This window comes from Ornithorhynchus anatinus, chromosome 2 (assembly GCF_004115215.2).
Source record: "Ornithorhynchus anatinus isolate Pmale09 chromosome 2, mOrnAna1.pri.v4, whole genome shotgun sequence".
Classification (NCBI taxonomy): Eukaryota; Metazoa; Chordata; class Mammalia; order Monotremata; family Ornithorhynchidae; genus Ornithorhynchus; species Ornithorhynchus anatinus.
Genome location: NC_041729.1, coordinates 88,711,003 through 88,738,506, shown reverse-complemented (window position 1 = coordinate 88,738,506; position 27,504 = coordinate 88,711,003). Strand labels below are relative to the sequence as shown.

The window sequence follows — 27,504 nt, the reverse complement described above, 5'->3', positions numbered from 1 at the left end:
TGATATTGATGCCAGACTACTTGTTTTGTTGTCTGTCTCTCCCGTTTAGACTGTGAGCCCAATGTTGGGCAAGGATTGTCTCTATCTGTTGCCGAATTGCACATTCCAAGCGCTTAGTACAGTGCTCTGCACATAGTAAGTGCTCAATAAATATGATTGAATGAATGAATGAACAATGGAATCAAATCAAACATTCAATGTCTTCCTAAATACAGTGGTTGGAATCGTCAGAGCAGACACCAAGCGTGCCTATCTTTATAAACCTTAATCAACCATATCTTGGCTGGAAAGGTTAATATTCTAAATTCCATACATACATGAATTCCACAGGTTACAATCTCACTAAAATATCTTTTATTTACCTAGAAAGCAAACTATGCTCTTTTCTGCAAGATATCCAGATCCACTATGGGTCAGGTTTAAGTAAGAGCCATCTCTGGGATAGACTCTAGAGGAGCTAAAGTAAGATAAAACCACCTGCCAGCATCATTTTCCTCCATGACCTTCAGCACTCTACAAATCTTGTCCCAGGTTCATGGGTTCAGATCAAAGACATGGACGTATTCCTGAGGCTTAGATTGTGAGACCTGTGTGGGACAAGGCTGTGTCCAATCTGATTATCTTGTAAATAATAGCAGTTATAGTATTTATTAAGTGCTTATTATGTGCACACCACTGTACTAAGTGTGGGGAGAGACTAAACCCCAGTATTTGATACGGTGTATGGCCCACTGTTACTGCTCAATAAAAACAAATACTGTGTTAATAAAAAAAAAAACAATTCATCTGCATATCTCTAGAGATCTTGAGTTGGAAAGGACATCGAGGGATTACCTGGTTCAGATCCTGGCCACAAGTGAATACCTAAACCACCCAGAACCTATTGCTGTCTATTGTTTCTTAAAACTCCCAGAGATGGAGACGGCAATCACTGCCCCAGTAGCCTGCGACATTTAATGACCTTTTCGAAAATGCCAATCCCAATGCTTCTCAATGGAAGGTCATCCCACTTTAACGGAATTCGTGGAGTCATTTCCCATATTCAAACATTGGAGAAAAGCAAATTTCAGAGGAAAATATAAAGATATGAAAATAAGACAACCAAGAGGAACATGCAAAGATATGAAGAGGAGGAAGTTTTTTCTTTTTGTAATAATAATAATAATGTTGGTATTTGTTAAGCGCTTACTATGTGCAGAGCACTGTTCTAAGCGCTGGGGTAGACACAAGGGAATCGGGTTGTCCCACGTGGGGCTCACAGTCTTAATCCCCATTTTACAGATGAGGTAACTGAGGCACAGAGAAGTTAAGTGACTTGCCCACAGTCACACAGCTGACAAGGGGCGAAGCCAGGATTCGAACCCATGACCTCTGACTCCAAAGCCTGTGCTCTTTCCACTGAGCCACACTGCTTCTCTTTTGTACATCTTTTGTATTCAGCTCCCTATGCATCCCCTTCTGAATGCCACATTTTTGAAGGCCTTTTTAAAACCAAGCAGAATGTGCCTTATTGACAGGGTGTGCTGCTGACCAAACACCAAAGCGATCAAGATTAAATGGGTGTGTGATACATGGAGAGGGTGTTAATGGTGAGAAAATGCCATCTAACTGGGCTAAAATTCCACGTTTTTCTCAGGGACAGCAGCTATTAGTTTTTGGTCCAATTAACAATTAAGAATTGTAAAGCACTTTTTAACAGAATCAAAATTCATATGAAGTTTAATAATGGTATCGTAAAATACCAAAACACTTGAATTTTTCCTTTCCTTTAGAATTAAGTTCACCCATAACTTTGGACACCCCACACACGTGCTCTGATTGCAAGAAGCCATTTGACTGTCGGTGATGAGTACCTTCAATCATAAAACTCTCTGATGACAAGGAATACGCATGACTTTTTTAAAGCGATTTATGTTTCTCACTTCATTATCTAAAGTCCTAAGTTTGGTACAATGACACTTACCAAAATTGTACAGTTTTTCCATGCTTTTCTGCTCTGAGAGAGATGAATATTTTTAATTGCACTTAAAAAACACCAATGATTAAGAGGCCCCTTTTGAATGTAATTTCCATTAACTACATTCCCTTTAAAATCTAGCTCACTACCACTGAGGTAGAGACTGTAAAACTACTTCCTGGCTAAATTATGCCAGCTGCCACATATTTCAGACACCTTGTCTGCAAGAACAGTGCTGTTCATTTATTTGTTGCTGTACTGCAGTCTCTCTTTAGCTCACCAAGTTCAAAATTTCTTTGATCAACTATGAAAAGCTTTCCTTTAATCCCCTACAAAAGGTACAAAGTCATTCTTTGTCTATACTAACTGTAGTCTTTTCCCCCCATCAGTGGACAGAAATAGGATATAGTTAAGTTGGGGTTTTGTGTGGGGGCATGTGTGTTTCATTTTTTAAACCTAAGAGACCTAAATTCCTCATGGTGGTACTCAATCCAACGTGAAGTCTCACACAGCTTTCTTTTCCAAGCAAAATATTCCCATTTCCTTCAGGCACCCACCAGAGGCCCAGTTTCCTATACTCCAGTCACTCTTAGGCCTGTCTTTCAACAAAGGTACATTCTAAGAAGCTGTAAATTCAGAGTTATTGCATGTCTACTTGGAGCCCCTTTGGAGCTAGTTGTTCCTCTCCACACATACAAACACTCAATTTGAAAAGACCAGGACACAGAATCCACCTCGAACCCCCAAACATTAGAGGAGTCTTTAATGTTCCCTTCAAGCTCCAGGCTGGACTGAGGTGGAAAAGGAATCCAGAAGAACAGGGAAAGCGGGAGGACTCATTCCTTCTGTGAAGGAAGTTGTGAATACTCTTGTGGTTTCCCCATAATACTCCTGTCCCTGCCCACTGCTTCCATTTCCTCTCCTCCAACTCCCATATTGACTCTTAATCTAGCTTCAAACTTCTTTACTCCACTGAGCCCTCTCACACCAGGGTCTACAATCACCTCTTCCAAAATCTAAGGAATACTATTCCATCCTAATCCTCTTAGACCTCTCAAACCATTCAATTATCTTTGACACTTTGGCCCAGTTCCTCCCCTGAAAACAGTTTCTAACCTTGGCTTCACTGACACTGTCCTCTCCCACCTCCCATCCTATCTCCTTGATAGCTCCTCCAAAATGCTCCTCCTCCTTTTCTGTCTCTCACCTCCTAACAGTGGGGGGATCCTCAAGTCTCAGTTCTGGGTCCTCTTCAATTCTCCATCTACACCCACTTCCATGGCTTCAACTACCTGATCTATGTGGATGACTCCCAAATCTACCTCTCCAGGCCCAACCTCTCTCCCTCTTGGCAATCTCACATTTCCTCCTCTCTTTAGGACACATTTACTTGGAAGTCCAGCTGACACTTTAAATTTAACATGCTCAAAACTGAACTCCTCATCTTCCCACCCAAATCATCTCTTCCCTCTCGCTTTCACATCACTGTTGAAAACACCAACTTCCCTGTCCCACAAGCCCACAATCTTGGCATTTCCCCCAACTCATCTTTCTCTTTTAACCTGCAAATTCAGTCTGTCAACAAACCCGGTCAGTCCTACTTTGATAACATCTCTAGAATCCACCCTTCCTCTCCACCCAAAGAGTCCCACTATAGTCCAAGTACTTGTCATATCTCACCTTGACTACTCCATCAGCCTCCTTGCTGAGCTAACTTCAGCATTTCCCTTCTCTACCCCAAGCTTCACTCTGCTGTCAGGATCATTTTTCTAAAAAATCAATTTGGCCCACATTTTCCCACCAGCTTTAAAGCACTTAATCAGCTTTCTCCCTCCCACCTCTTCTTGCTCCTTTCCCACTACAACGCAGCAAGCACACTTCAGACCTCTAACACCAGTGTACTTACTGTGCCTCGATCTTGTCTCTTACCATTGCTCACACCCTTCTTCTTCATATTTAGCCCCCTTTCTTGCATTAATAGGACATTTAAGATATATACAAAAGTGTCCTCTCAGAGTTTACTCTAGTGGGTAGGAAAGACACTAAAATGAATTACAGAGAGGTGGAAGAAAGGAAGGGAGATCAGTACTTGAGTTAGCACTTAGGTAATAAGTCTCTCTCTTCTTCAGTTCATACTTCCCTTTGCTAACCAGATCATTTTTCTGCATTTTTAATGGCATTTGTTAAGCACTTATGTGCCAGGCACTGAATTGACCACTGAGGTAGATAAAATAATTAGGTTGGGCATAATCTAGGTCCCATGTGGGGCTCAGTCTTAATCCCCATATTAAGATGAGGTAACTGAGGCACAGAGAAGTGAAGTGACTTGCCCACAGTCACACAGGTGACAAATGGTAGAACCGTGATTCAAACTCATGACCTCTGACTCCCAAGCCCATGCTCTTTACACTGAGCCATGCTGCTACTCTATTAAGCGCTTGGAAAAGTACAATTTAACAGACACATTCTTTCTCCATAACAAGCTTACAGCCTAGAGAGGGAGACAGACATTAATATAAATGGATACATTTCAGCTATCTACATAAGTGCTGTGGGGCTGGGAGGGGGGATGAATAAAGCAAGCAAGTCAGGGCAATGCAGAAGGGAGTGGAAGAAAAGGAAAAGAGGGCTTATTCAAGGAAGACCTCCTGGAGGAGATGTGCCCTCAATAAGGCTTTGAAGGAGGGGTGAGTAATTGTCTGTCAAATATGAAGAGGAAAGGCATTCCCGGCTAGAGGCAGGACATGGGCGAGAGGTCAGCGGCAAGATATACAAGATAGAGATACAGTGGGTAGGTGGGCACTAGAGGAACGAAGCGTGCAGGCTCAAAAACCTCAAAGGGGTAACCATTCCTTTTCATATATGCAGAAACTCAGGACCGCTGGCTTTAAAAATTCAGTTAATCAATCAATTGTATTCACTGAGGTCTTACTGAGTGTGCAGAGCACTGTACAAAGGAAACGTTTGGGAGAGTAAATACATCAGAATTGGTAGATAATAGGTTCCCTGCCCACAAGGAGTTTACAATCTAGAGGGGAAGCCAGACAGTCATGCTGAGAGCTGAACTTTGGGCCTCGGGTTGGCCCTGGAGCTGAAAATCTCCAGGTCCCTTCCATCTGCCCCAAAAATGATTCTAAAAGAGAATAGTTATTATTATGGTATATGTTAAGCGCTTACTGCTCTGTCACTGTTAACGCTGAGGTAGATACAAGTTAATCAGGTCAGATACAGTCGATGTCCTACTGGGGCTCACATTCTATCTAGAACAGTTGAGGAAACTGAGTCAGAGAAATTAAATGACTTGCCCAGGGTCATACAGCAGGGAAATAGCAGAGCCAGGATTAGAACCCAGGTTCTCCAAACACCAGCCCAGGCTCTTTCCCCTAGGCCATGCTTCTGGCCTTCAACTATCAGAGGTCTAGGGAACCTCTTAAATCAAAGGGTTTGACCACTATTTATTGATGAAAGGGTCCCAAAAGACCTGAAAAACCTTTGCTAAAGCTATGTCATTCCTTCTCCCTTATTCCAGTGTTTTGCATTTTCTCAAAAGATGATTCAATTGGTCTGATGTAACCTGTTGTTTACAACACCTTGCTCTAATTCCAGGTTCTTGAAGACATCTTTTTTCATGAAGCTGTGCAGTACCATTACAGCTAAAGAAGATTAATTTGTCCCCTTAATTCACCCCATTCATGGCCGCACAGCATTTATGTACATATCTGTAATTTATTTTAATGTCTGCCTACCCCTCTAGACTGTAAGCTTCTTGTGGGCAGGAAACATGCCTTCCCAACTCTGCTATTTTGTACTTTCTCAAGTGCGTAGTACAGTGCTCTGCACACAGTAAGTGCTCAATAAATACATTTGGTTGATTAATTAAGAGAAGTTAAGCTGATGTTTTTACCCTACATGTCAGGCTGAGGTGGAGTTGGGAAATGAGGGTATACGCAGTGCCATCAGCCACGCCAGCCCAGTACTTCTAGGGCCACCTCTTCGGGCCAACACTCCCCTAGCCATGATAGCAAGCCCGGGATGGCAGCATGAACAGTGACTCTCATGGGGCATATTGGATAGAGCACAGGCCTGGGAGTCAAAAGGTCATAGCTTCTAAACCCAGCTTTGCCACTTGTGGGCTGTGTGACCTTGGGCAAGTCACTTCATTTCTCTGTGTCTCAGTTACCTCATTTTTAACATGGGGATTGAAACTGAGCCCCACATGGGACAAGGACCGTGTCTAACCCGATTTGCTTGTATCCACCCCAGCGCTTACTAAGTGGCTCATAATAAGTGCTCAATAAATACCACATTTATTAATGATTATTATTATGGCTCTGGGATGGATTTCTCTGGAGAAGAAAGGCAAGGGCTCCTATTTTAACACATTAGCAGCAGAAACCTTAGTGAAATTTGGAGTGAAAACCTGCCCCGAGAATCAGGAGTAAATAGAACTGTACTAGTGAGAGAAGTAAACCGCAGGCACCCATCAAAAAACAGAGAACAAGTTGACATTTCAACTTGAAACTGTGCATCAAAGATTTACAGCTGGCTCCTCACATCATCAACATTTAGGGACACAAACCCTTCACGGCTGATCTGTGTGCAGCGAGGGCTACAAATTATTACTTAAGCAGTAATACAACGAACTCTTTGTTTCTCTATGTGTTGTCTCTTTCTATTTGCTCTCTCCCCCTCCTTGGGCAGAACAAACCAGGGCTTACTTTGTGCTAGGAGCAGTGCCAGGATGCTGAGAGCCCACACCTCGCCCCCTGTCCCCAATCTCCATTTTCCCAGCCGGAACACTTGAGCTGGGTAGGCAGGGGAGGACTTGAGGGGCAGGAACAGATTTCCTTCTAAGACCAGTAAATCCATGCATTCATTCATTCATTCGATCGTATTTATTGAGCGCTTACTGTGTGCAAAGCATTGTATGAAGCGCTTGGGAGAGTCCTGAACTGGTGATTTCAGTGTGTGGCTTGGCAGCTGGGTACTGATGTAGCTCAAAAGTCTCACAGAGGCCGGGAATTTGTCTGTTTATTGTTATTTGGGACTCTTTCAAGCCCTTCTCAGGGTCGCACCTTTAGAGTTTCCAGTATTCTACTAGTCTCTGCTACGGGAGGGAGAGTCAAGCAGAGGCCTACCCATTTCATTCCTAGCTTGGGCAGTGGCTAGCAAGTGGAAGACAATCTGCTACAACTCAAAAATCACCTATGCTGGGCAGCAGTGGCATGGAAGAGAGTCGAAGGCGGAGAATCAAGTTGACTGTGAGGAAGGTGGCAAAGGTGTACTCCCCAAGTGCTTAGTACAGTGTTCTGCACACAGTAAGCACTCAATAAATACGATTGAATGAATAAATGAATGAATGAATGAATAAACCACTTGTGTATTTTTACCAAGGAAACTCTCTGGATACACTACGACTGTAGATGAAGGTGGGGCATTCTGGGAGAGATGTGTCTATGGCGTCTCTATGGGTCAGAGACACCTCGATAGCATAAGGGAAGACTCTCCCCCAAGCACTTAGTACAGTCCTCCGCACAGAGTAAGCACTTAAAATATACAACTGATTTGAACGAATTCCTCTGTCCACGAGTTCTAGGACACTGTCCTCAGATCCTGGGGCTGGCCCTGCCCAAAAGCCTGCATCTCACAGAGCTTAGGCCACAAGGAGAAATTTGGTGGTCACATACCAGGAGTCCTGAGAAGCAGCATAACATAGTGGATAGAGCATAGACCTGGGAGTCATTTCACTTCTCAGTTACCCTATCTGTAAAATGGGGACTGAGACTGTGAGACCCACATGAGACGGGGACTGTGTCCAACCCGATTTGCTTGTATCAACCCCAGCGCTTAGTAAAGTGCCTGGCACATAGTTAAGCACTTAACAAATACCAACATCATCATTATTATTATCACTGGTAGCATGGTTTAGTGGAAAGAACACAGAACTGGGAGTCAGGAGACCTGGGTTCTAATCTCAGCTAGGATAATGAACTGCTGGGCGACCCTGGGCAAATCACAACTTCTCAGTGACCCAGTTTTGTCCATAAAAAGAAAATAAGATACGACCTCTCCCTGCCTCTTAGGATTATGAGCCCCGGTTGGGACAGGGACTGCGCCTGATCCGATTATCCTGTATCTATCCCTGTCTGTAGCACAGTACTTGGACAGAGTAAGAGCTAAATACAGAGCATAACTCTGGATGGAACCTCATTCTCAGGGTCCTTTTCTCCCCACTCATCCAACTCCTTTCTTTCCCTAACATTTTTTGATCACTACTGCTGCCCTCATACTTAGTAAGAACCAAAGGAAACTATGTGAAACAGGCTTACCATTTGACACTTCCAAAATTGCTTTTAAGTGCTCCCTGTTCAAGGGGGCGTACATTTAGAAATGATGGTTTTCTACAAACATAAATATACACTGCTTTAAAAGAGCACAGTTAGACTCAGATTGATTTTCCCAGGCCCTTTGGGAATTTGCATTCATTATTTCAGTCCATTAGGGTACAGATCACTGTTTGAATTGTCACTCTAGGGGCTTGAAGAGTGTCTGTTGGTTCTCCCGAAGTTCCTGCTTTGCTCCTGGAGACAGGTTTATGTCTTGGGAGAATCTGACGGATCATCTGAGTTAATATTTGACTGGAGAATATGGGCAATAACTAGTGAAACAGTACAGCTACTGTTAGAATTTTAGGTATCCAGAAATGGTAGACAATGAAACTGTCCTTGATGTTAGCAAATAGGGGCCTATGGTTCATGAGAAAGAGAAAACTAGAAATTTAGAGGAACATTAACATTAGAAATTCCAAGTAAAATATCTCATACTCACAGTATTTTTCTGGCAAATAATTTCCTGAAAAATAAGAAAATAATATTTTCAAAAACCCAAATTTGGTCAGCAAAATCAGAAAGTCTAAAACCTTCATTCATTGAGTTCCCTGCCTTGAGAGAGCACTAAGTGCTGTAGGGAGTTACAAAGGGTATCGATCAATCAATCAATTCACAGTATTTACTGAAGGTAGAACTGTGTACTAAGCACTTGGGAGAGTACAATATAGTTGGTAGACATGATCCCTGCCCTCAAGGAGATTACATTCTAGCAGGTTCAGGAGATACGGTCCCACTTTGGCAGAGTGTGCAATCTAATGTGGGGACTGACTAAGCACTGCTACTTATAAGAACATCAAAACATTACATCATCAATTCAGATGTGCAGTGTGGGCTGGGAACGTGTCTACCAACTCTGTTTACTCTCCCAAGTGCTTAGTCCAGTGATCTGCATAAAGTAACTGCTCAATAAAAACCACTGATTCATTGAGAAACACGCCAAGATTATAAGGAGGGTGAAAAGGGTGAAAGATGGGGAAAGGGCTACTGGAGTGACTGAAATTGTGAGAGGCAGGTGGGGACAAGTCTGGTAAAGCTTTGAGGAGGAGTTTGAGTGAGTAGAAAGATCTGGTAGAAAGGTCTGAGGTGGGCATTAGAGAAAGTGAAGCTCAAGTAGGTGAAAAATGAAGAGGGTGTGCGAGAAAACCAGTCTGGTGGCCAGGCTAGAGTTGAGGACATGAGTGAGCCAGGCCGTGGGGAAATATGAGGCAGCCGAGTTAGGAATTAGACCACTGATGGAAGCCTCAATGTTTGTGAGCAGCAAGAGACTGTGCAAACCATGGCAAGATCTGGAGAACGAAACTGGTACTCCAGAAAGACAATGATTCCTGCCACTGTGTAGGGTAGAGCAGAATGGGGAAAGGCAGGAAATCAAATAAGAGACCTGCAGCATAGTTATCCCCTCTCAGGATCGCACCTGGAGAGTTTCCAATACTCTATCAGTCTCAACCCTCTCAGGATTGCACCAGGACATTTTCCAGTACTCTACCAGTCTTGACTACAGAGGGAGAGTCCAGCGGAGGCACATCCATTCCATTCCAAGTTTGGGCAGTGGCTAGTGAGTGGAAGACAATATGCTACAAGTCAAAGTCTCACCTGTGCTAGGCAGCAGCGGCACAGGAGAGAATCGAGAGAGGAGACTCAAGTTGACCACGTGGAAGTTGGCAATGGTAAACCACTTCCGCACTTTTACCAAGAAAACTCTATGGATACACTACCAGAACGATTGCAGATGAAGGTGGGGCATTTTGGGAGAGATGTGTCCATGCAGTCGTTATGGGTCGGAGACGACTCGTCATAAGAGGTTTGGGGCTTGGAGGCTTATAGTTATGGGAATAGAGAGGAAGAGTGGGTTATAGAGATATTCAGAGGAAGCAGGATTTCAAGATGGCTTAAAGGTGGAGAACAAACAACAGGTCCAAGTGAAGTAACATTTTGCTCAAGATTTACAGAGTTAAAATGCCACTCTTAAATGGCTCCTTCACTGTTCCTTGTGTGTTATGCAATATATTAGAATGAGAAAATACAGGAACCCCTTGAGTTAAGACATTTTGAGTTACAACAAATGGTACCTATGACAGGTCTAAATTTACACTGTTTCAGGTTTACAACACATTGATTTCAACTTCACAACACTAGTCACCTTTTAAGGATTATTTTCGATGGAATGGCCAGTTAGCAGAGCATGAGACACAGGAAAATGAAGACACAATTTTAAAAGTTGGTAGGGGGAAGAGGGACGCGATGAATGGGGGAGAAAGTTTAAGGTGAGGGATGGAGGGGGATCCTAAGAGGTCTGGAGTTGGAAGGGAGGAGAAGGGGAGAAGAGAATTTCCCTGATGGTCAGATGGAGTTGCATAGGGGAGTTGACATAACTGTGAGCAGGGATTGTGTCAACCAACTCTGTTGTACTGTACTCTCCCTAGTGTTTAGGAATAATAATAATTGTGGTATTAATTAAGCACTTATGTGCGAGGCATTGTACTACAGTGTTGGGATGAATACAAGCAATTTGGGTTGGACATAGTCCCTGTCCCACATGGGGCTCACAGTCTCAATCCCCATTTTACAGATGAGGTAACTGGGGCACAGAAAAGTGACTTGGCCAAGGTCACACAGCCAAATGAGAGAGCCAGGATTAGAATCCGTGACTTTCTGACTCCCAGGCCCGTGTCCTATCCACTATGCCATGCTGTTTCTCTAGTGTCTAGTAGTGTCTGTACACAGAACTCAAGAAATCTCATTAATTGATTGAATTAGGTAAAAGTCCTACCCTACCATGAAGCTTTCAATATAGGGAAGCAGTGTGGCCTAGTGGACAGAGCACAGGTCCGAGTGTCAGAAGGACCTGGATTCTAATCCCAGCTCTGCCACTTGTCTGTGTGACCTTGGGCAAGTCACTTCACTTCTCTGTGCATTGGTTACCTCATCTGTAAAATAGGGAATATGACTGTGAGCCCTATGAGGTACATGGCCTGTGTTCAACCTGATTAGCTTGCGTCTTCTCCAACACTTAATACAGTGTCTGGCACAGAGTAGCACTTAACATATATCACTGAAATATATCTATATGTATTTACTTAGTATATATACATACATTATATATATATATATACACACACACACACATATATATATATACTTATATTACTGATAATTGACTGATACACAACTGTGTGTAATTTTGGCAAAATAGGGTGCCCAGTCTTGGTTCAGGAATTAATCCCCAATTTTCAGTACTGTTCTTGTGAGAAAACTGCCTATGATTTGCAACATTTCAATTTAAGATATGGGTTTCGGAACTAATTGCATCATAAATCTGATAACTGCCAATAAGTCAATCAATAATGCCTACTGAGCATCAATATTGGAAACAGAGAACTGTACTATCCATTTGAAGAGTACAGTAGAATTAGTAGACACGATCCCTGCCTCAAAAATCATAACATTTAGCAAGGGAGAGAGACACTAAAATAAACTACAGGTAGGTGGACAAAGGAAATGGCCACATGCCTATGAGTCGATGCTGAGTAAGATGACCCGTAAGAAATGTATATAAGCATTACTGGTGATTTTAAATACTCAAGTGTTTAGGTGGTAAAGAAGTGAAGTAGAAGAAAAAGGGATATGAACTATGGAAACTAGAAATTCATCAAGGAAGGCCTCCTGGAGGAAGTGTAATTTCAGGAGCTTCTGAAATCCTTTAGAAGTTCACAGTTGATCCGAATTAAAAGTCTCACAACCTAGATGCTGCAGCACACTAGGACACCGTGGATAGCTTCCATACGTACCACTTAGTGCTTAGAAAGTTGGGGGGTGGCAAACTGGGAAGAAAGTCTAAGGCAAGGGATGGCGGGGGAATCCTAAAAAGCCTAGGGTTGGAAAGGAGGAGAAGCGGGGGGTGGTGGGCGGGAGGGTTTACCTGAGGCTTAGGAAACAAACAAAATCAGCAGCTTGACTTTTTAGGAATCTCCAGGTAGGCATCTTCCCTATGCTCTCTCTCCGCCCTACGCCCCAATTCTCCAGCCTTCTCATGGAAGCGGATAAGGACAGAAGTACCCAAAGCCTGTTAAACCACCCTGCTTTAGGGGTGACCCAGCCACAAAAAGTTGGGAAGCTCAGATCCACACCACCTTAATTGGTTATCTATTTTACATTTTAGCAGAAACATCTTGAGGGCAGTCTCCCTTTTATTGGGGAAATTGTTGTTTTAGTAGTTTGTGGTACTATCTAAATGAGGGAACTTTAATATTCTATAATTGATGCTTCTCTGTGACTTTGAGTGGAAAATATTTTATATATTTTTTTAAAGAAAATCAAATATCTTTCATCCTACAGCAGGTCACTGGGACCTCAAATTATGTTCAAATTGTTTGGGCAGAACAGTAGCAGCTTATTTTGTGTTGGGAAAAATAAATTTGAATTATGAATTCTGCACATGCATTACAACACTGAGTTTAACCAGTACTGACTTGCTCAAAGTTTGAGAGAGAACCCAGCTGTGTAGACCATTTATAAAGGAAAGTAAAAAATAAAATGTTCTCCCTGCTAACCATGAATAATTGTTTGGCTTCACCATCTTCATACTTCATTCCTGTGAAAAGAACCTCAAGTCCACTGAAGTACCCTACTCCTACAGATAAATACTCTAACATGCAGGTTAATGATGGGAATACTGAAAAAGAAGCCAAAGGGAATTAGTCAGTCTCCTCTGAGACACAATTAGGAATAGAATCCCTATTGTAAACCTCAGGTTTCCGGATCTGGATGTTATACAACTGCATTAAGCCCTGTCCTCATCTCACCTAAAGTGATCAGTTTGAAGCTCTCCCTTCTGTAGCTTCTGGAAGAACTGAACAACTGAATTTTTCCTCCTGGTGTCTTGATTACTGCTGGAAGTGCAGTAGTGGAGAGGTACTTTTTAATTTCTGCTAGGCAGCTGAATTCCCTCTCAGGGTCACATCTGGAGAGTTTCCAGTACCCTCAGTCTTGACTATGAGAGGAAGAGTCAAGCAGAGGCCTATCCATTCCTATCTTGGGCAGTGGCTAACGAGCGGAAGGCAATCTGCTACAAGTCAGAATGATTGCAGATGGAGGTGGGGTGTTCTGGGAGAGATGTGACGATGGTGTCGCTCTGGTTCAGGGACGACTCGATGGCATTAGACAAGACAGGCAGCTGAAGGCTCATTTCAGTGCCGAAAGTCATTTCAGGGGCCACAGACAATGTGGGGTGTGGGTCTCTGTCAGGACTCCCTCTTCATTGCCCATTTTTGTTAGCATTCCTAAGGATGGGGCTAAAGTCAGCTACAGGCACTAGGTCCCAGGGCAATCAATCAGTGGTATTTACTGAGGGCTTACTGAGTCAACTAGTCTACTAGTCTACAGAGAGAGAGCTTCAGGACCAAATGATCTGTGAAAGTGGCTTATAACACTGGATAAATTCACAGCCCTCTGAAAGTGCCAGCAGAAACTGGACCTTATTTCTGACAAGACGAAAGCACTTTAAAATTATGTGCCTCCAGGACTGAAGGGGGTCAAATTGATGATGAAAGAACACAAGCAGGATTCATTCATTCATTCATTCATTCAATTGTATTTATTGAGTGCTTACTGTGTGTGGAACACTGTGTTAAGCTCTGGGGAGAGTACAACAATAAACAAACACATTTCCTGGCCACCGTGAGAGTCTGTGTCTACCACTAAGGTTAAAAACCCCGCATATCTTCAACATGCTGCTTCTCTGTACAATCGAGTAAACTGTTCCCGCCGGAGTATGGCCAGCCTCGAGGGACTTGCAGGGGTCACTGGAAAGATCCGGCCCAAGCTGGACCAACTCTTGGGCATACATCAATCAATGGTATTTATGGAGTGCTTTCTGTATGCACAGCACTGTACTAAGCACTTTGAAACATACAATACAACAGAGTTGGTAGACATGTTCCCTGCCCAAAAAGAGCTTACCATCTAGAGGAAGACACAGACATTAATATAAATTATGGCTATGTACAATTAGTCTGCGGGGCTGAGCAATGGACAAATATCAAGTGCTTACAGGGTGCAAATCCAAGTGCAAAGGCGGCATAGAAGGAAGAGGGAGTAGGAGAAATGAGCGCTTAGTTGGGGAAGGCCTCTTGGAAGAGATGTGATTTTAAAAAGGTTTTTAAAGTGGGGAGAGTGATGATCTGCCGTATATGAAAGGGGGTGGGGGGCCTCTAGGCCAGAGGGAGGACGTGGGCAAGGGGTCAGCAATGAGCCAGACCGTAGTACAGATGGCATTAGAGCAGTGAAGTGAGTGGGGTGGGTTGTAGAAGAAAATCAGCAAGAAAGGAAGAAAGGAGGTCAGCAAGGTGACTGAGTGCTTTAAAGCCAAGCAGAAGTAGTTTCTGCTTGTCCCTGGTTTCAGGGACTGCAGCTGGGCCCAGTCCCCTTGGGGATACCTGCAGGCTGAAGCACGCTGCAAACCCTGGGGACCTCCAGCCAGGAAGCTATGCTGGCTGGAAAAAACGGGTCCATGAGCAAGTTCTGTTTCTGCTAAGCATTCAGACTGTCCTGGTGGTCTGACCAGGCTGCCTCCTGCTTTAACGGCAGAAATTGGGGAAGGGGCAAGGAAAGCATGCTTAATCCGGGTGCCCCTGAAGTCTCGGCCCAGAAACTGGGTGACCTATTCAGTGAAATATCATACACTTCTGTACATTTGAATTCTAGTGCTAAACTACCTGAAGTTAACCTCTTGTATAGCTTTATATTCAATCAATACTATTACTGAATTTGAACTGAATGCTACATACTACACTGAGCATAGTAGTAAGACAGTGATTAGAGCCTCAGACACATTACAGTATTCTAGAAACAACTGTACATTCTTTTAAATATACACATATTTACACATATACACACACACACTTTCTCTCTCTCTCTATATATATATTTATACATATGATGATGTTGGTATTTGTTAAGCACTTACTATGTGCCGAGCACTGTTCTAAGCGCTGGGGTAGATATAGGGTAATCAGGTTGTCCCACGTGAGGCTCACAGTCTTCATCCCCATTTTACAGATGAGGGAACTGAGGCACCGAGAAGTGAAGTGACTTGACCACAGTCACACACCTGACAAGCGGCGGAGCAGAGATTGGAACCCATGACCTCTGACTCCTAAGCCCGTGATCTTTCCACTGAGCCACGCTGCTTCTCTAAAGCGCTTACTATGTGCAGAGCACTGTTCTAAGCACTGGGGTAGAGACAGGGTAATCAGGTTGTCCCACATGAGGCTCACAGTTAATCCCCATTTTACAGATGAGGTAACTGAGGCACAGAGAAGTGAAGTGACTTGCCCACAGTCACACAGCTGACGAGTGGCAGAGCCGGGAGTCGAACTCATGACCTCTGACTCTGAAGCCCAGGCTCTTTCCACTGAGCCATGCTGCTTCCCACTACATAATACACACACACACATATATATATATATACACACAAACTCTCTCTCTCTTTATATATATATATATATACACATATACTACTGTTCCTAGTATCAAAGAAGACACTCCTGGCAGTGAAGCACTCCTACTGAAAAGGCCAATGTGGGATCCACATTTCCGGCCCTTTTGGGCATACAAACAGATCATCTCTTGTACTGTTGTGTTTAATATTTGTAGCATCTGGGGCTGTTTTCTCTTTTGCCTCCTTGTCTGTCTTTCCTTATGAAGCGTTTGATCAGAGGGAGCCATTCCTTTCTTGATGGAAATGTGCCAAGGAAACCTGTCCGAAGTAGTATGACTTCAGCAACAGAGTCCCAGTTTTCAGCTGGGATTCAGCATTGCCTAAGACTTTTTTTAATTATTATTTTTACACATGCACGCATGCACGCATGCATAAACATGCCAATGAGTTGAGTTAATAGGTCAAGGAAAAAGCATCAACCCTGCATCCATTTTTTGAAGTGACTTCTTTAAGCAGGGAAGGGGGAGGTGGGAAGAGGAGCTCAATTTCCTGAACATGGAACAACATAATTATTATATTTCAACATGAACTAAGTCACCCCAAACTACCCTATATAAGGCTCTCCAGAGAAATAACTTGAGTTCCATTTATCCTGTAATGGGCCAAACAGGACAGGATATCTATTTAGGGTTGGTAATCTCTGAGGTTTAGTCTGTTCTGTTTCTCTTTAACCACCACTTCAACGATTAAGATTAAAGGAACTAAAATATCTTGGGGTTTGTTCATTAGCAATGCATGCATGCATAGCACTCTCACAGGTCTATCACATTTGCTTAATATTAGGATATCAGTTATAACTGTGAAAAATGAAGAAATTCCTTTTGCCCAGAATATTTTTTGCTTCTTAAGAAAGCCCTAAAAGAACAGCTGCAACTTTTTTTGGTAAGTGCATTTGACTTTTCATTCTGGGTTGCCTGAACTGAATCATCTGGAGCAAAATTCTTTCAAATGAATTTTAGAAAACAAGATTTTGGCAGTAGTAAAATCTGATCACACTCCATATTGCAGTCTGGGTCAATTATTTTTCCTTAGAGCTGCAAAATTTATTTTAGGTTTCTCTAAGTTTTCCTCATAAGATCTGTTGCTATTCAGGGGCCTTCATTCCACTATACCTCTTCTCTTCAGCAGAAAGCACTAAGTCAACGTCAAACTGCCAACACTACATACATTCAAGGCTTTTAAAGATGACTATAGGTGATGGTGGTGTAAAGACAACTATGATCTCATTTCTACCTTCACTCGGGTTACAGGGAGCTACTCTAGACTTATTTTGGTTTTTTTCTTTCTTATATTTTTGATTTACAACACCAGGCTCTGCAAACACCTAATGTTTGCATTAAACACCAAAGAGGGACAGATTTTATGTTTGCCCACTGTGGTTTCAGGACTCCCAGTTCCTCAACGACCTTTCCGGCCATATCTGTACCCCCAGGTAACCTTCACTTTAGTAACGGCCCTGCTGAATATGAAGGACAAGTAAACATACATACCCTGCATATGTGTATATTTGAATTAGGTTAATGATGAAGTGGCCAATCCAACAGACAATTATTAAATTTTCTTTTGACCTAATCTAGACAGTTTTGTAAAACACTTCCCTTCTCTCTCATCCAAGTATTCTGGCCAGTGACTGGTGTAAAGTGTGGTCCTCGAATTTGCCAAAACCTGTCTGGAAGAGGTGGTTAGATTCATTTATTCAATAGTATTTATTGAGCGCTTACTATGTGCAGAGCACTGTACTAAGCGCTTGGAATGTCAGGGCTACTATGATACAGGCTTGGATTTTGCATAGCAGATCCGCTACCCTCTTTAAAATGGTGCCTCCCTTTGTGTTGTGATCATCTCTCCTCCTTCTCCCTGTTTGGGCTCTTTCTGAAAACTATCAAGCCCACGGGGTCAAAAGAAGCAATGTGGCCTTGGATAGACCACAGGCCTGAGAGACAGAAAGACGTGGGTTCTAATCCAGACTCCGCCATTTGTCTGCTGTTTGAACTGAAGCAAGTCGCTTAACTTCTCTGTGCCTCAGTGATCTCATCTGTAAAATGAGGATTAACACTGTGAGCCCCATGTAGGACATGGACTGTGTCCAATCTGATTAGCTTATATGTATCCTAGTGCTTAGTAAAGTGCCTGGCACATAGTAAGCATTTGAGATACCATAAAAAAAAGAAGAATCTGATTCCAAAGGTCATTTGACAGGACAACACTGCTCCAGTGTTGGACCCTCTTAGTCACTAAGTGATCTGCACAGCTGGATCGACCAAAGCGAGTGCCAGACCGTCTTGCTAGGCCCTTCACATGAGCTGGCAAATGGATGATATCTTACTTAGTAACAATGCAATAATGTCATCTCACACACACCACACCTCTCCAGCCGAATGGGCAGTGGAGAGAGGTGGGAGATGGGGGCGGCCTTTGGATCGCTGCGCATGCCCAGCCAGGCAACTGGGGCCGGATGGCCTGTTTGGTTTTGGGGCTCCATGAGGAGACCACAGCAGGGAGAGTACAGCCAAACTGAGGGGAAAACGGGAGAGGCTCGAGCCTTGCCCTGCCCCTACAGTGCCTCAGTAGTGCTTCCTGGAGCACCTCTCCTCCTCCTTTCTTGCATATCATTCCTCTGCTTGCTCCTCCAAAAGCAGAGGATGCTGCAGCGTTGGGGGAATGGAAAAAAAGGAGGTAGCAGGAGAATCCTGCCATGATGACACCTCACAGCAGAGCAGGGTAGCACTCTGATGAAGAGGAGACAGGCATGCAGCACCAGGGCATGCATGTATGAGCACGCATGCACACACACACACACACATGTAAGCACTGCATTTTGAGGCCAGGTGGGAAAGGTGTGTAGGAGAAATTTCCTCATAGCCTCAAACAGGTGGGAGCAGATCCAGAAGGGGTCAGGTGGCTGCTTCTGTTGCTATCTCCAAGTACTTCATAGCCCAGCAGCCCGCTCCTGTCCTGTCTTCCCACCTCCTGCAGAGAAGGAGCCAGTTCCCTGAGCTCCAGACATGCAGGCTCCTCTTTCCTGTAATGCATTTCCTGCCTGTCTCAAGTGGCGAGGGATGAGAGCCTTAAAGAGCAGGTGGGGCTTAGGCACTAAACAGAGCTCTACCACTCACAGAGCTCGCCCAGCTTGGTGGATGTGCCAAGCGGGCAGGAGCAGCAGAGGAGCCAGGCCATGCCCGGAAGAGAACCAGGGCACCGTAGGCAGGCTCGCCATGAGAGCCCCTGAGCTCCATTAGCCACCCTCTCCTTTACAGGAAAGAGAAATTTAAAATGACTGCCATATTTAAAATGACTGCTGACAGCATCATAGGATGCAGAGGGGAGGGAGGTCCAGGCGGCAATGTCAGCACCACCCTGAACCCTCTGAAGTCCTGCATGTGCGACGTTATTTTGGCCACCAAATCCAAAATGTCTCCAGGAGCCGCTACCTTGGTAGGGTCAAGGCGGGTGCAATTGCGCTGTCACGTGTCTTTGGTGAGGGATGACTTGGGAGTCCCCATAAACTTCCCCCCTGGGAATCCCTGCATTAATGCAGGACTGCTTGTCAGTAAAGCCAGGTTTTCCACACATACAAAAACAGCCTCCATCCCTTTGGAAGACAAAGAGGCAGCTCTGTTATCCCGTACCCTTCCAGGCCATTTGCCTCTAGACTGTCAATTCGTTGCGGGCAGGGAATGTGTCTGCTTATTGTTGTATTGTACTCCAAGCGCTTAGTACAGTGCTCCACACTCAATAAATCCAAGTGAATGAATGAAAGAAAGCACTTAGTACAGCACTCTGCATACAATAAGCACACCCGATTAATACAACTGACCGGGTGACTGATTGAAAGAGGCGCTTCAAACCTTAACATCTGAGAATCTCAGGAAAGCACAAGCAGGGAGTTACCTTCAAAGACTGCAGAGAGTCTGAATTGGTATCACAGTAGAGGATGATGTTGTTGGCCATGCTGAAGCTCTCCCTCACCCCAAGGTGGTAAAACAAGGACGGCTGCCGGAAAGCGTCGCTCATCTCCACCACGGCGATGTCTGCAGAGAAAACACACAACAACCAATGGTCTTGAGACGGGGTGAGTTCTCGCATCAGGCCTCGCCAACAGATTCTGGTTTTGCTAGCATATTAACGCAAGGAGGAAATGAAAAAAGGGAAGGGATTTTCCCCTTTCATCTATCGCCGAATTTCATATGCAATTATCCGGAAGTGGTTTCTGCCCTCACGGCTTGTGTTTCTTAAGCAGGAGATCGGGTGTCTTTAAAGGAAAGGGTGTGATGACTGACAGCAATTGGCCATTCCCCTGAGTGTTTGGTTACAAGCATTTGAGCCCGGTAGAAAGCAAAAATCAAAAGGCTCGACGTTCAACTCCCGCAGATCATCAGTCAGTTTGGGCAGGATCTCAGCCCCATCTCTTGGTTGCAAAGTTGAAATATGAGTTGGTTCTAGTGACTGGAGATTGAAGGGGAGAAAAATGGAGGCTAAAATAGATTTTTGCCAGTTTTGGGGGAGAGAGACAGGCTCAAATTGCTAACTCCACAGAGATTTTTAAAAAGTAAAATAAAAATAAAATAGTTCACATCCCAAGTGGCACTAACTTTTTTTCCCCACTTGGAGCTTAAGGGATTTAAAAAATAATAATAATGGTGGTATTGGTTAAGCACTTACTATGTGGCAGACAGCTTACTAAGCGCTGGAGTAGATACAAGATAAATTGAGTTGAACACAGTCCCTGTCCCACATGGGGCTCTGTCTTAATCCCCATTTTAAAGATGAGACAACTGAGCACTAGAGAAGTTAAGTGACATGCTAAAGTCACACAGCAGATAAGTGGTAGATCCAGGGCAAGAATCCAAGTCCTCTGCCTTCTAGACTTAATAATAATAATGTTGGTATTTGTTAAGCGCTTACTACGTGCAGAGCACTGTTCTAAGCGCTGGGGTAGACACAGGGGAATCAAGTTGTCTCACGTGGGGTTCACAGTCTTAATCCCCATTTTACAGATGAGGGAACTGAGGTACAGAGAAGTTAAGTGACTTGCCCACAGTCACACAGCTGACAAGTGGCAGAGCTGGGATTCGAACTCATGAGCTCTGACTCCAAAGCCCGTGCTCCTTCCATTGTGCCACGCTGCTTCTCCGTTGGACTTGTACTCCAACCACTATGCTATGCTCCCTGGAGTAATCTTCTGGGAGGTCTTCTATCATTCTTCCATCCAAAAACCAGTACACGACTGAAATGATTCATGTTCCCTTCAGCCGCACACTCCATCTGTCTCTGGCACCTCCTTTGCCGCCTCCTCTCACTGGGGTCTACTATGCTCTGTCAATCAAAATGAATTAAGACCGAACGACAACAAAAGTTCCAGAAGACGGTGTCAAATGCGCCTGAGGGTGCGAGTGAAAATGTCAGCTTGCTAGAAACTTCTCTTTGGAAAAAAAAAAGGGGTCAATGGCCACAGCAGCTGATCTAGAAATTTCAGGTTAAATGGATAACTTATCATGGAAACTCCCGGGAGGTTTTCAACCCAAGGGGTGTAACCACGCACTGAACGGTTATGACACTGCCAAAGGAAAGGAAAATGTTTTCGTAAACCTGCACTTCTAAAATATAAAAGCAGGCCACAACCTATTTTTCTGGGCACTGTATCCACTTTTGCTGTGCTTAATAGACAGCTATTATGACAGCAAAAATAAAAACTTGCTACTCCACTAATTCTATCATTACTAGTATTAAAAAAACCGTAAGCTTGGGTCGAGGTGGTGTTTTATGCCAGTGGTTCTATTGCTTAAATGAAGAAAAATAGAGTCCCTAGTGAAGCAATGTTCTGATAAGGGCCCACATGGCTATGTGTGTCCTTCCCTGGAATAAAAGCCAATAAGAAAGGAAAGAATGATAAAACAGCTGCAAATATCAGTACAGGACTCCTATAATGATCCTGACAAAGAAAGACCTGCAGCCTATTTTATCATCGAACTTGTCCTTTGCACTTCAGTGGCTAATTAAATGATGATATGTATTGAATGCACAGCATTAATTGTTCAGAGGACATCTTTAGGAATATAATGGAATCGAAGCCATTGCAATGAACTCTCTGAGCCAGGACTCATGTATCCTTAGTCTAAACGTGACAGTCAATGCATCTAAGAAGTTGAGAAGGTAATGAAGGGCTAAGAAAACAGTGCACACTCTGCTCTTACATTTAGTGACCCTAATAGAAAAGATCGTGAACATGACCTAAAAATGCCATGGATCATCATTTACTACTAAGACAGACAGCACGGGGAGAAGAATGAAGCCCATGAGATTAAATCCTGTCAATCCCTTGATAATGTTGGGAGGACTTTCCTGAGACATTTCACTTCTTGGGTCCTTCTTCCTGCCTCAAGTTTCCCCACACTGGAAAAGGACTGATTATTGCTACCTACTCGCTGATCAACAGCCATTCAATCAATCAGTCAATCATATTTACTAAGTGCTTACTGTGTGCAGAGCACTGTACTAAGCACTTGGGAGAGTAAAACAGTATAACAGATACATTCCTTGCCCATAATGAGTTTACAGTCTAAAGAGGGAGAAAGACATTAATATAAATACATAAGTTATGGATATGTACACAGTATATACTACTCTGCCTGTGTTCCTCAAAGGCATTGAAATGATTTAATAATAATAATAATGTTGGTATTTGTTAAGCGCTTACTATGTGCAGAGCACTGTTCTAAGCACTGGGGTAGATACAGGGTAATTAGGTTGTCCCACATGAGACTCACAGTTAATCCCCATTTTACAGATGAGGGAACTGAGGCACAGAAAGGTGAAGTGACTTGCCCACAGTCACACAGTTGACAAGTGGCAGAGCGGGGATTTGAACCCATGACCTCTGACTCCAAAGCCTGGGCTCTTTCCACTGAGCCATGCTGCTTCGAGAAGCAGTGTGGCCTTATACACAGGGCACAGGCCTGGGAGTCAGAAGGACCTCTAGACTGAAAGCTCATTGTGGGCAAGGAACGTGTCTACCAATACTGTTATATTGTACTCTCCCTAGTGCTTAGTACAGTGCTCTGCACAGAGTAAGCACTCAACAACAATGACTAACTGACCCAGGTTCCAATTCCGGCTCTGCCACTTGTCTGCTGTGTGACTTTGGACACGTCACTTAACTTCTCTGAGCCTTTGTTACCTCATCGTGAAATGGGGATTAAGACTATGAGTCCCATGTGGTACGGGAACTGTGTCTGACTTGATTAGCTTGTATGTACCCAAGCTCTTAGTACGGTGCCTGGCACATAGCAAGCACTTAATAAGTACTATTACAAAAAATTAATAAGACCTCCAACACTTTATAGATGTTTACACATACCTCACATTCAACTATTTCTTAGTGCCCCAATTATTTCAGATCCAATTCAAGGTAGCCTGCTTTTTCCACAAGTCTTGCCCAGCATTCGTGTTTCTCACACTAACTTATTTGACAAAGGTCACGGTCTTTTCACCTACCTTCGTCTCTGATGGTGCCAAAACCTTCCTATCTGCAATGGCTTTTTTGCCTCATTGTCAAGTGTTTTCTCTTTCGAGAGCAGAATTTCTTTCTCTCCCTTTCAATTTCCTGGTACCTTTGTTTCTAATATACTCTCTACCACTCAGGTGCATGAATTAAGATAGGAATATTCTAGATCCCTCTAAACTGAAGCATGATATGAAAACTGTCATTATTTATTTTTAAGTTCACACCAGTTGGATGCTGAATTTTTTAGTTGTGGATTGAGAGAACACCCAATTATAGAGCTAGAATTTTGAATTTTTTAAGATGTGATTCTTGGCAAAAAATACCCATTTTAAAAATGTCAGCCATTTTAAAATACACATTGAAACTTATGTACCACTCTTCTGTTGCACTCACTCTAAAAGATAAGACTATCAAAATCTTGACATTATAGTTAACTGCCCTTTGGTCATACACTGTCAACTTTTACCAGTTACCGATTCTGTTACCAATTTGTACATTCCAAGCACTTAGTACAGTGCTCTGCACATAGTAAGCGCTCAATAAATACTATTGAAGAAATGAATGAACTTTTTTAAGTTTTGTTTTTATTTAGTGGTGGTTTATAGCCACAACTGATGCCCTAGGGTGCTGGTGGTTTATATATTTGCTCTGAGCTGATTTTTTTTGAAAAGGACAGAGGCAGCTAAGCTTTTCTTATATCCAACTACATTCTCAAAGATAGGAGACATGAAGTATTATCATTATTATCATATTATTATTATAATTATATTATTATTATTATTATTGTATTTGTCAAGCACTGTTCTAAGTGCTGGGTTAGCTGCAAGTTAAGTTGGACACCATTCCTGTTCCACCCTGGGCTCACGGTCTAAAATGTTAGGGAGAACAGGCATTGAAACCCTATTTTATAGGTGAGGAAATTGAGGCACAGATATGTGACTTGCCCAAGGTCACACAGCAAGCAACTGGTAGAGACGAGATTGCAACCCATCCTGGGCTCCTTCCACTAGACCACACTGCTCTTCCATTGGAAATGCAAAGACATAGCTGCACGCCGTTTGGAATAAATTGCCAAGTATGCTACACATACTAGGGTGCTAAATTTAAACAGAATTTAAGCAGTGCGATACAACTTTGCTGATACATTGTTACCATTGAGTCTTGAGGTAGCAGAGCTTCTGGATAGAAATTTTTTTTTTAATGGCATTTGTGAAGTGCTTACTGTGTGTCAGACACTGTACTAAGCACTAAGCACAAGATATGCAGGTTGGACACAATGTCCCACATGGAGCTCACCGTCTTAATCCCCGTTTTACAGATGAGATAACTGAGGCAGGGAGAAATTAAGTGACTTGCTCAAGGTCATAAGCCATCTGAGGTGAAATTAGGACTCAGGTCCTCTGACTCTTAGATCTGAACTCTTTCCATTAGGCCACAGTGTTTCTCACACACACATAGTATGTATTCCTCAAACACACCTTCTGATGGGCCCAAGAATCCATCCAACTGATGTCCCAAAGCATCGCTAGCCATGGCTGGCCAACCCTACCTGACCGTAAAAGTTCCTGATCCTTAGCAGAGGCCACCTAGGCCAGGAGTGGGGCTGTGGGCCCAAGGATGGGAATGGGGAAAAAGTTAGAACTGGTAACAATCATGGCCTAGTGGCTAAAGCATGGCTCTGGGAGTCAGATGACCTGGGTCCTAATCCCAGCTCTGTCACTTGTCTGCTGTGTGACCTTGGGCAAGTCACCTCCCTTCTCTGTGCTTCAGTTACCTCATCTGTAAAGTGAAGTTTAAGACTGTGAACTCCACATGGGACATGGACTGTATCCAACCTGCTTATCTTGTATCTACCCCAATGCTTAGTACAGTATCTGGAACATACTAAGATCCTAATGATAGAGAACAGTGTGGCTTAGTGGAAAGAGCATGAGCTTGGGAGTCAGAGGTCATGAGTTTTAATCCTGGCTCTGCCACTTGTCAGCTGAGTAACTTTGGGCAAGTCCTCTAACTTCTCTGTGCCTCAGTTACCTCATCTGTAAAAAGGGGATTAAGGCTGTGAGCCCCACGTGGGACAACGTGATAACCTTGTATCTATCCCAGTGCTTGGAACAGTGCACATAATAAGAGCTTAACAAATGCCATTACTATTTATTATTATCAATAAATACCATAAAAACAAATCAGGGTGTCCTGTACTATTAGAGCTCTTGATGTGTGCTCAGAGGCAGGACTGCAACATGAAACTCTCCAAAACCCAGTCCGGAGCACACCCGTGTTAGATTGGCATTAATCATACAGACACGTCCTGAATTGGGTCACTGAAAAACAAATGCTTTATGCCCTCTAAAAAAAATCCCGCATCTACATATTGGGTTTTACAGCAGAACTTGTTCCCCTCTCTAGGCTCAAAAGGAAATTGGCAAATAAAAAACTTTATCCTAATGACTCAGGCTTAGCGTAAGGCACTGGTTTGTGCCCATGCAACTCACGACTACTGTGTGTGTGAATTGTGCCCTCCAGAGTCCCTCCTAAATACGCGGGGGTCCACACAAATATTTCTGCCACTTGAAAAATCCTTCCCTAAAATACACATCTTGCCATTAAGTTACATAAAGTGTTAGCAGTCAGTCAATGGTATTTACGGAGCACTTACTGTGTGCAGAGCATAGAGTTGGTAGACACTATCACTGGCCACAAGCACAGTACAGGAGGGAACAGACATCAAAACTTAACTTCCTTAAAAAGCTAGAGGGAGAACTCAGGGATTCCAAACAACCAAAACTTGAAGAAATCAATCAACCTTGCCATTAACCTTGACTCTTCTCTCTCAACCCTCATATTCAGTAAGCCCCCAAATCCTGTCAGTTTTATCTTCATAACATCTCCAGAATTCCTCTCCATCCTTCCCCTCCTCTGCCCCTATGCTAGTCCAAGCAGCTATTATACCCCATCTTGAGTACTGCCTCACCGTCCTCGCTGACCTCCCTACCCCCAGCCTCTTCCGACCTCCAGTCCATACTTCACTCTGCTGCCTGGATCATTTTTCTCAAAAATCATTCTTTGCACATTTCCCCAGTCCTCAAAATGGTTGCCTATCCATCTCTGCATGAGATATTTCTTACCACTGACTAAAACGCACTCCTATCTTTGCTCCTTTTCCAATATAACTCAACCCACTCATACCAACTTATTTACTTCACCTGAGTGTCATCTTCCTCACTCTTGACCCCTTGCTCAAGTCTTCCCTCTTGAAGGAACTCCCTCCCACTTCATACAGGGCAGACCAGCATCTTCTAAGTCCTACTAAAATCACACCTCCTTCAGGAATCCTTCCCTCACTCATTTCTTATCCCCCACCATTTTTCCTCCCTACTGCATCACCTATACACTTAACTCTTTACCCACCAAGAACTTAAGTACTCACCCAATCTCCATAGAAGTCATCTACCTAGCTTAAAACTACCTGAATTTATTTCAGGGTCTGTCTCTCCCACCAGATTGTAAACTTGAGGGCAGGGATTGTGTCTACTTACTGTTTTGTCCTCTTTGCAGTGTTAGTACAGTGCTCTGTACAGAACAAGCACAATTGAGCAACTACTGACTTGTTCTAAGCTTTAGGGAAATGTACAACAGAAGCAAGACACATATTCCCTTCCCCTAGGAGTTCATGGTCTAATGGGGAAGAGAAACAGATGTGAATGGGAGGATTACATAAGAGAAACATGCACCAAACAGAACACCTTGCCTTCGCACACAACTCCTCTCCTCCCCAGGACTTTCCCATCACTGTAGACAAGTAACCTCCCAAGCCTGGAAACTTGGAATTATCCTTGACTCATCTCTCTCATTCAACCCTCCAATATTCCTATCTTAATTTCTATATGTCCTATCTACCAAATCCTCCTTGATAACCTCTCCAGAATCTGCTCCTCCTCCTCCATCCAGACTATCAACCTCGTCCAATAACTTGTCATATCCCACCCCAACTACCTCATCATCCTCCTTGCTGATCTCCATTCCTCTAACCTCTCCTTCTCAAATCCACACTTGGCTCGGCTGCCTGCATCATTTTTCTAAAAACCTGTGCTGCATATGTCTCCCCCATCCTCGAAAACCCCTAATGGTTATCCATCCACTTCCAAATTAAAGAGAA

At 43.5% G+C, this 27,504-nt stretch overlaps 1 protein-coding gene and 1 non-coding gene across 2 annotated transcripts in view; one reads left to right on the top strand and one right to left on the bottom strand.

Annotated features, from left to right (window-relative positions):
* Window positions 1-27,504, bottom strand: part of MAP3K5 (mitogen-activated protein kinase kinase kinase 5) — a 208,609-nt gene that overhangs the window by 117,022 nt on the left and 64,083 nt on the right. Inside the window, exons 2-3 of the mRNA XM_029083415.2 lie at window positions 19,736-19,875; window positions 8,786-8,809 (exon numbers count right to left, since the gene is read on the bottom strand). Of these exons, the coding sequence (XP_028939248.1) occupies window positions 8,786-8,809; window positions 19,736-19,875 (164 nt within the window). The remainder of the gene's footprint in view (window positions 1-8,785; window positions 8,810-19,735; window positions 19,876-27,504) is intronic.
* Window positions 7,015-7,152, top strand: LOC114809385. Its single transcript, XR_003757172.1, has one exon. It is a non-coding gene; the product is annotated as a small nucleolar RNA SNORA7 (small nucleolar RNA).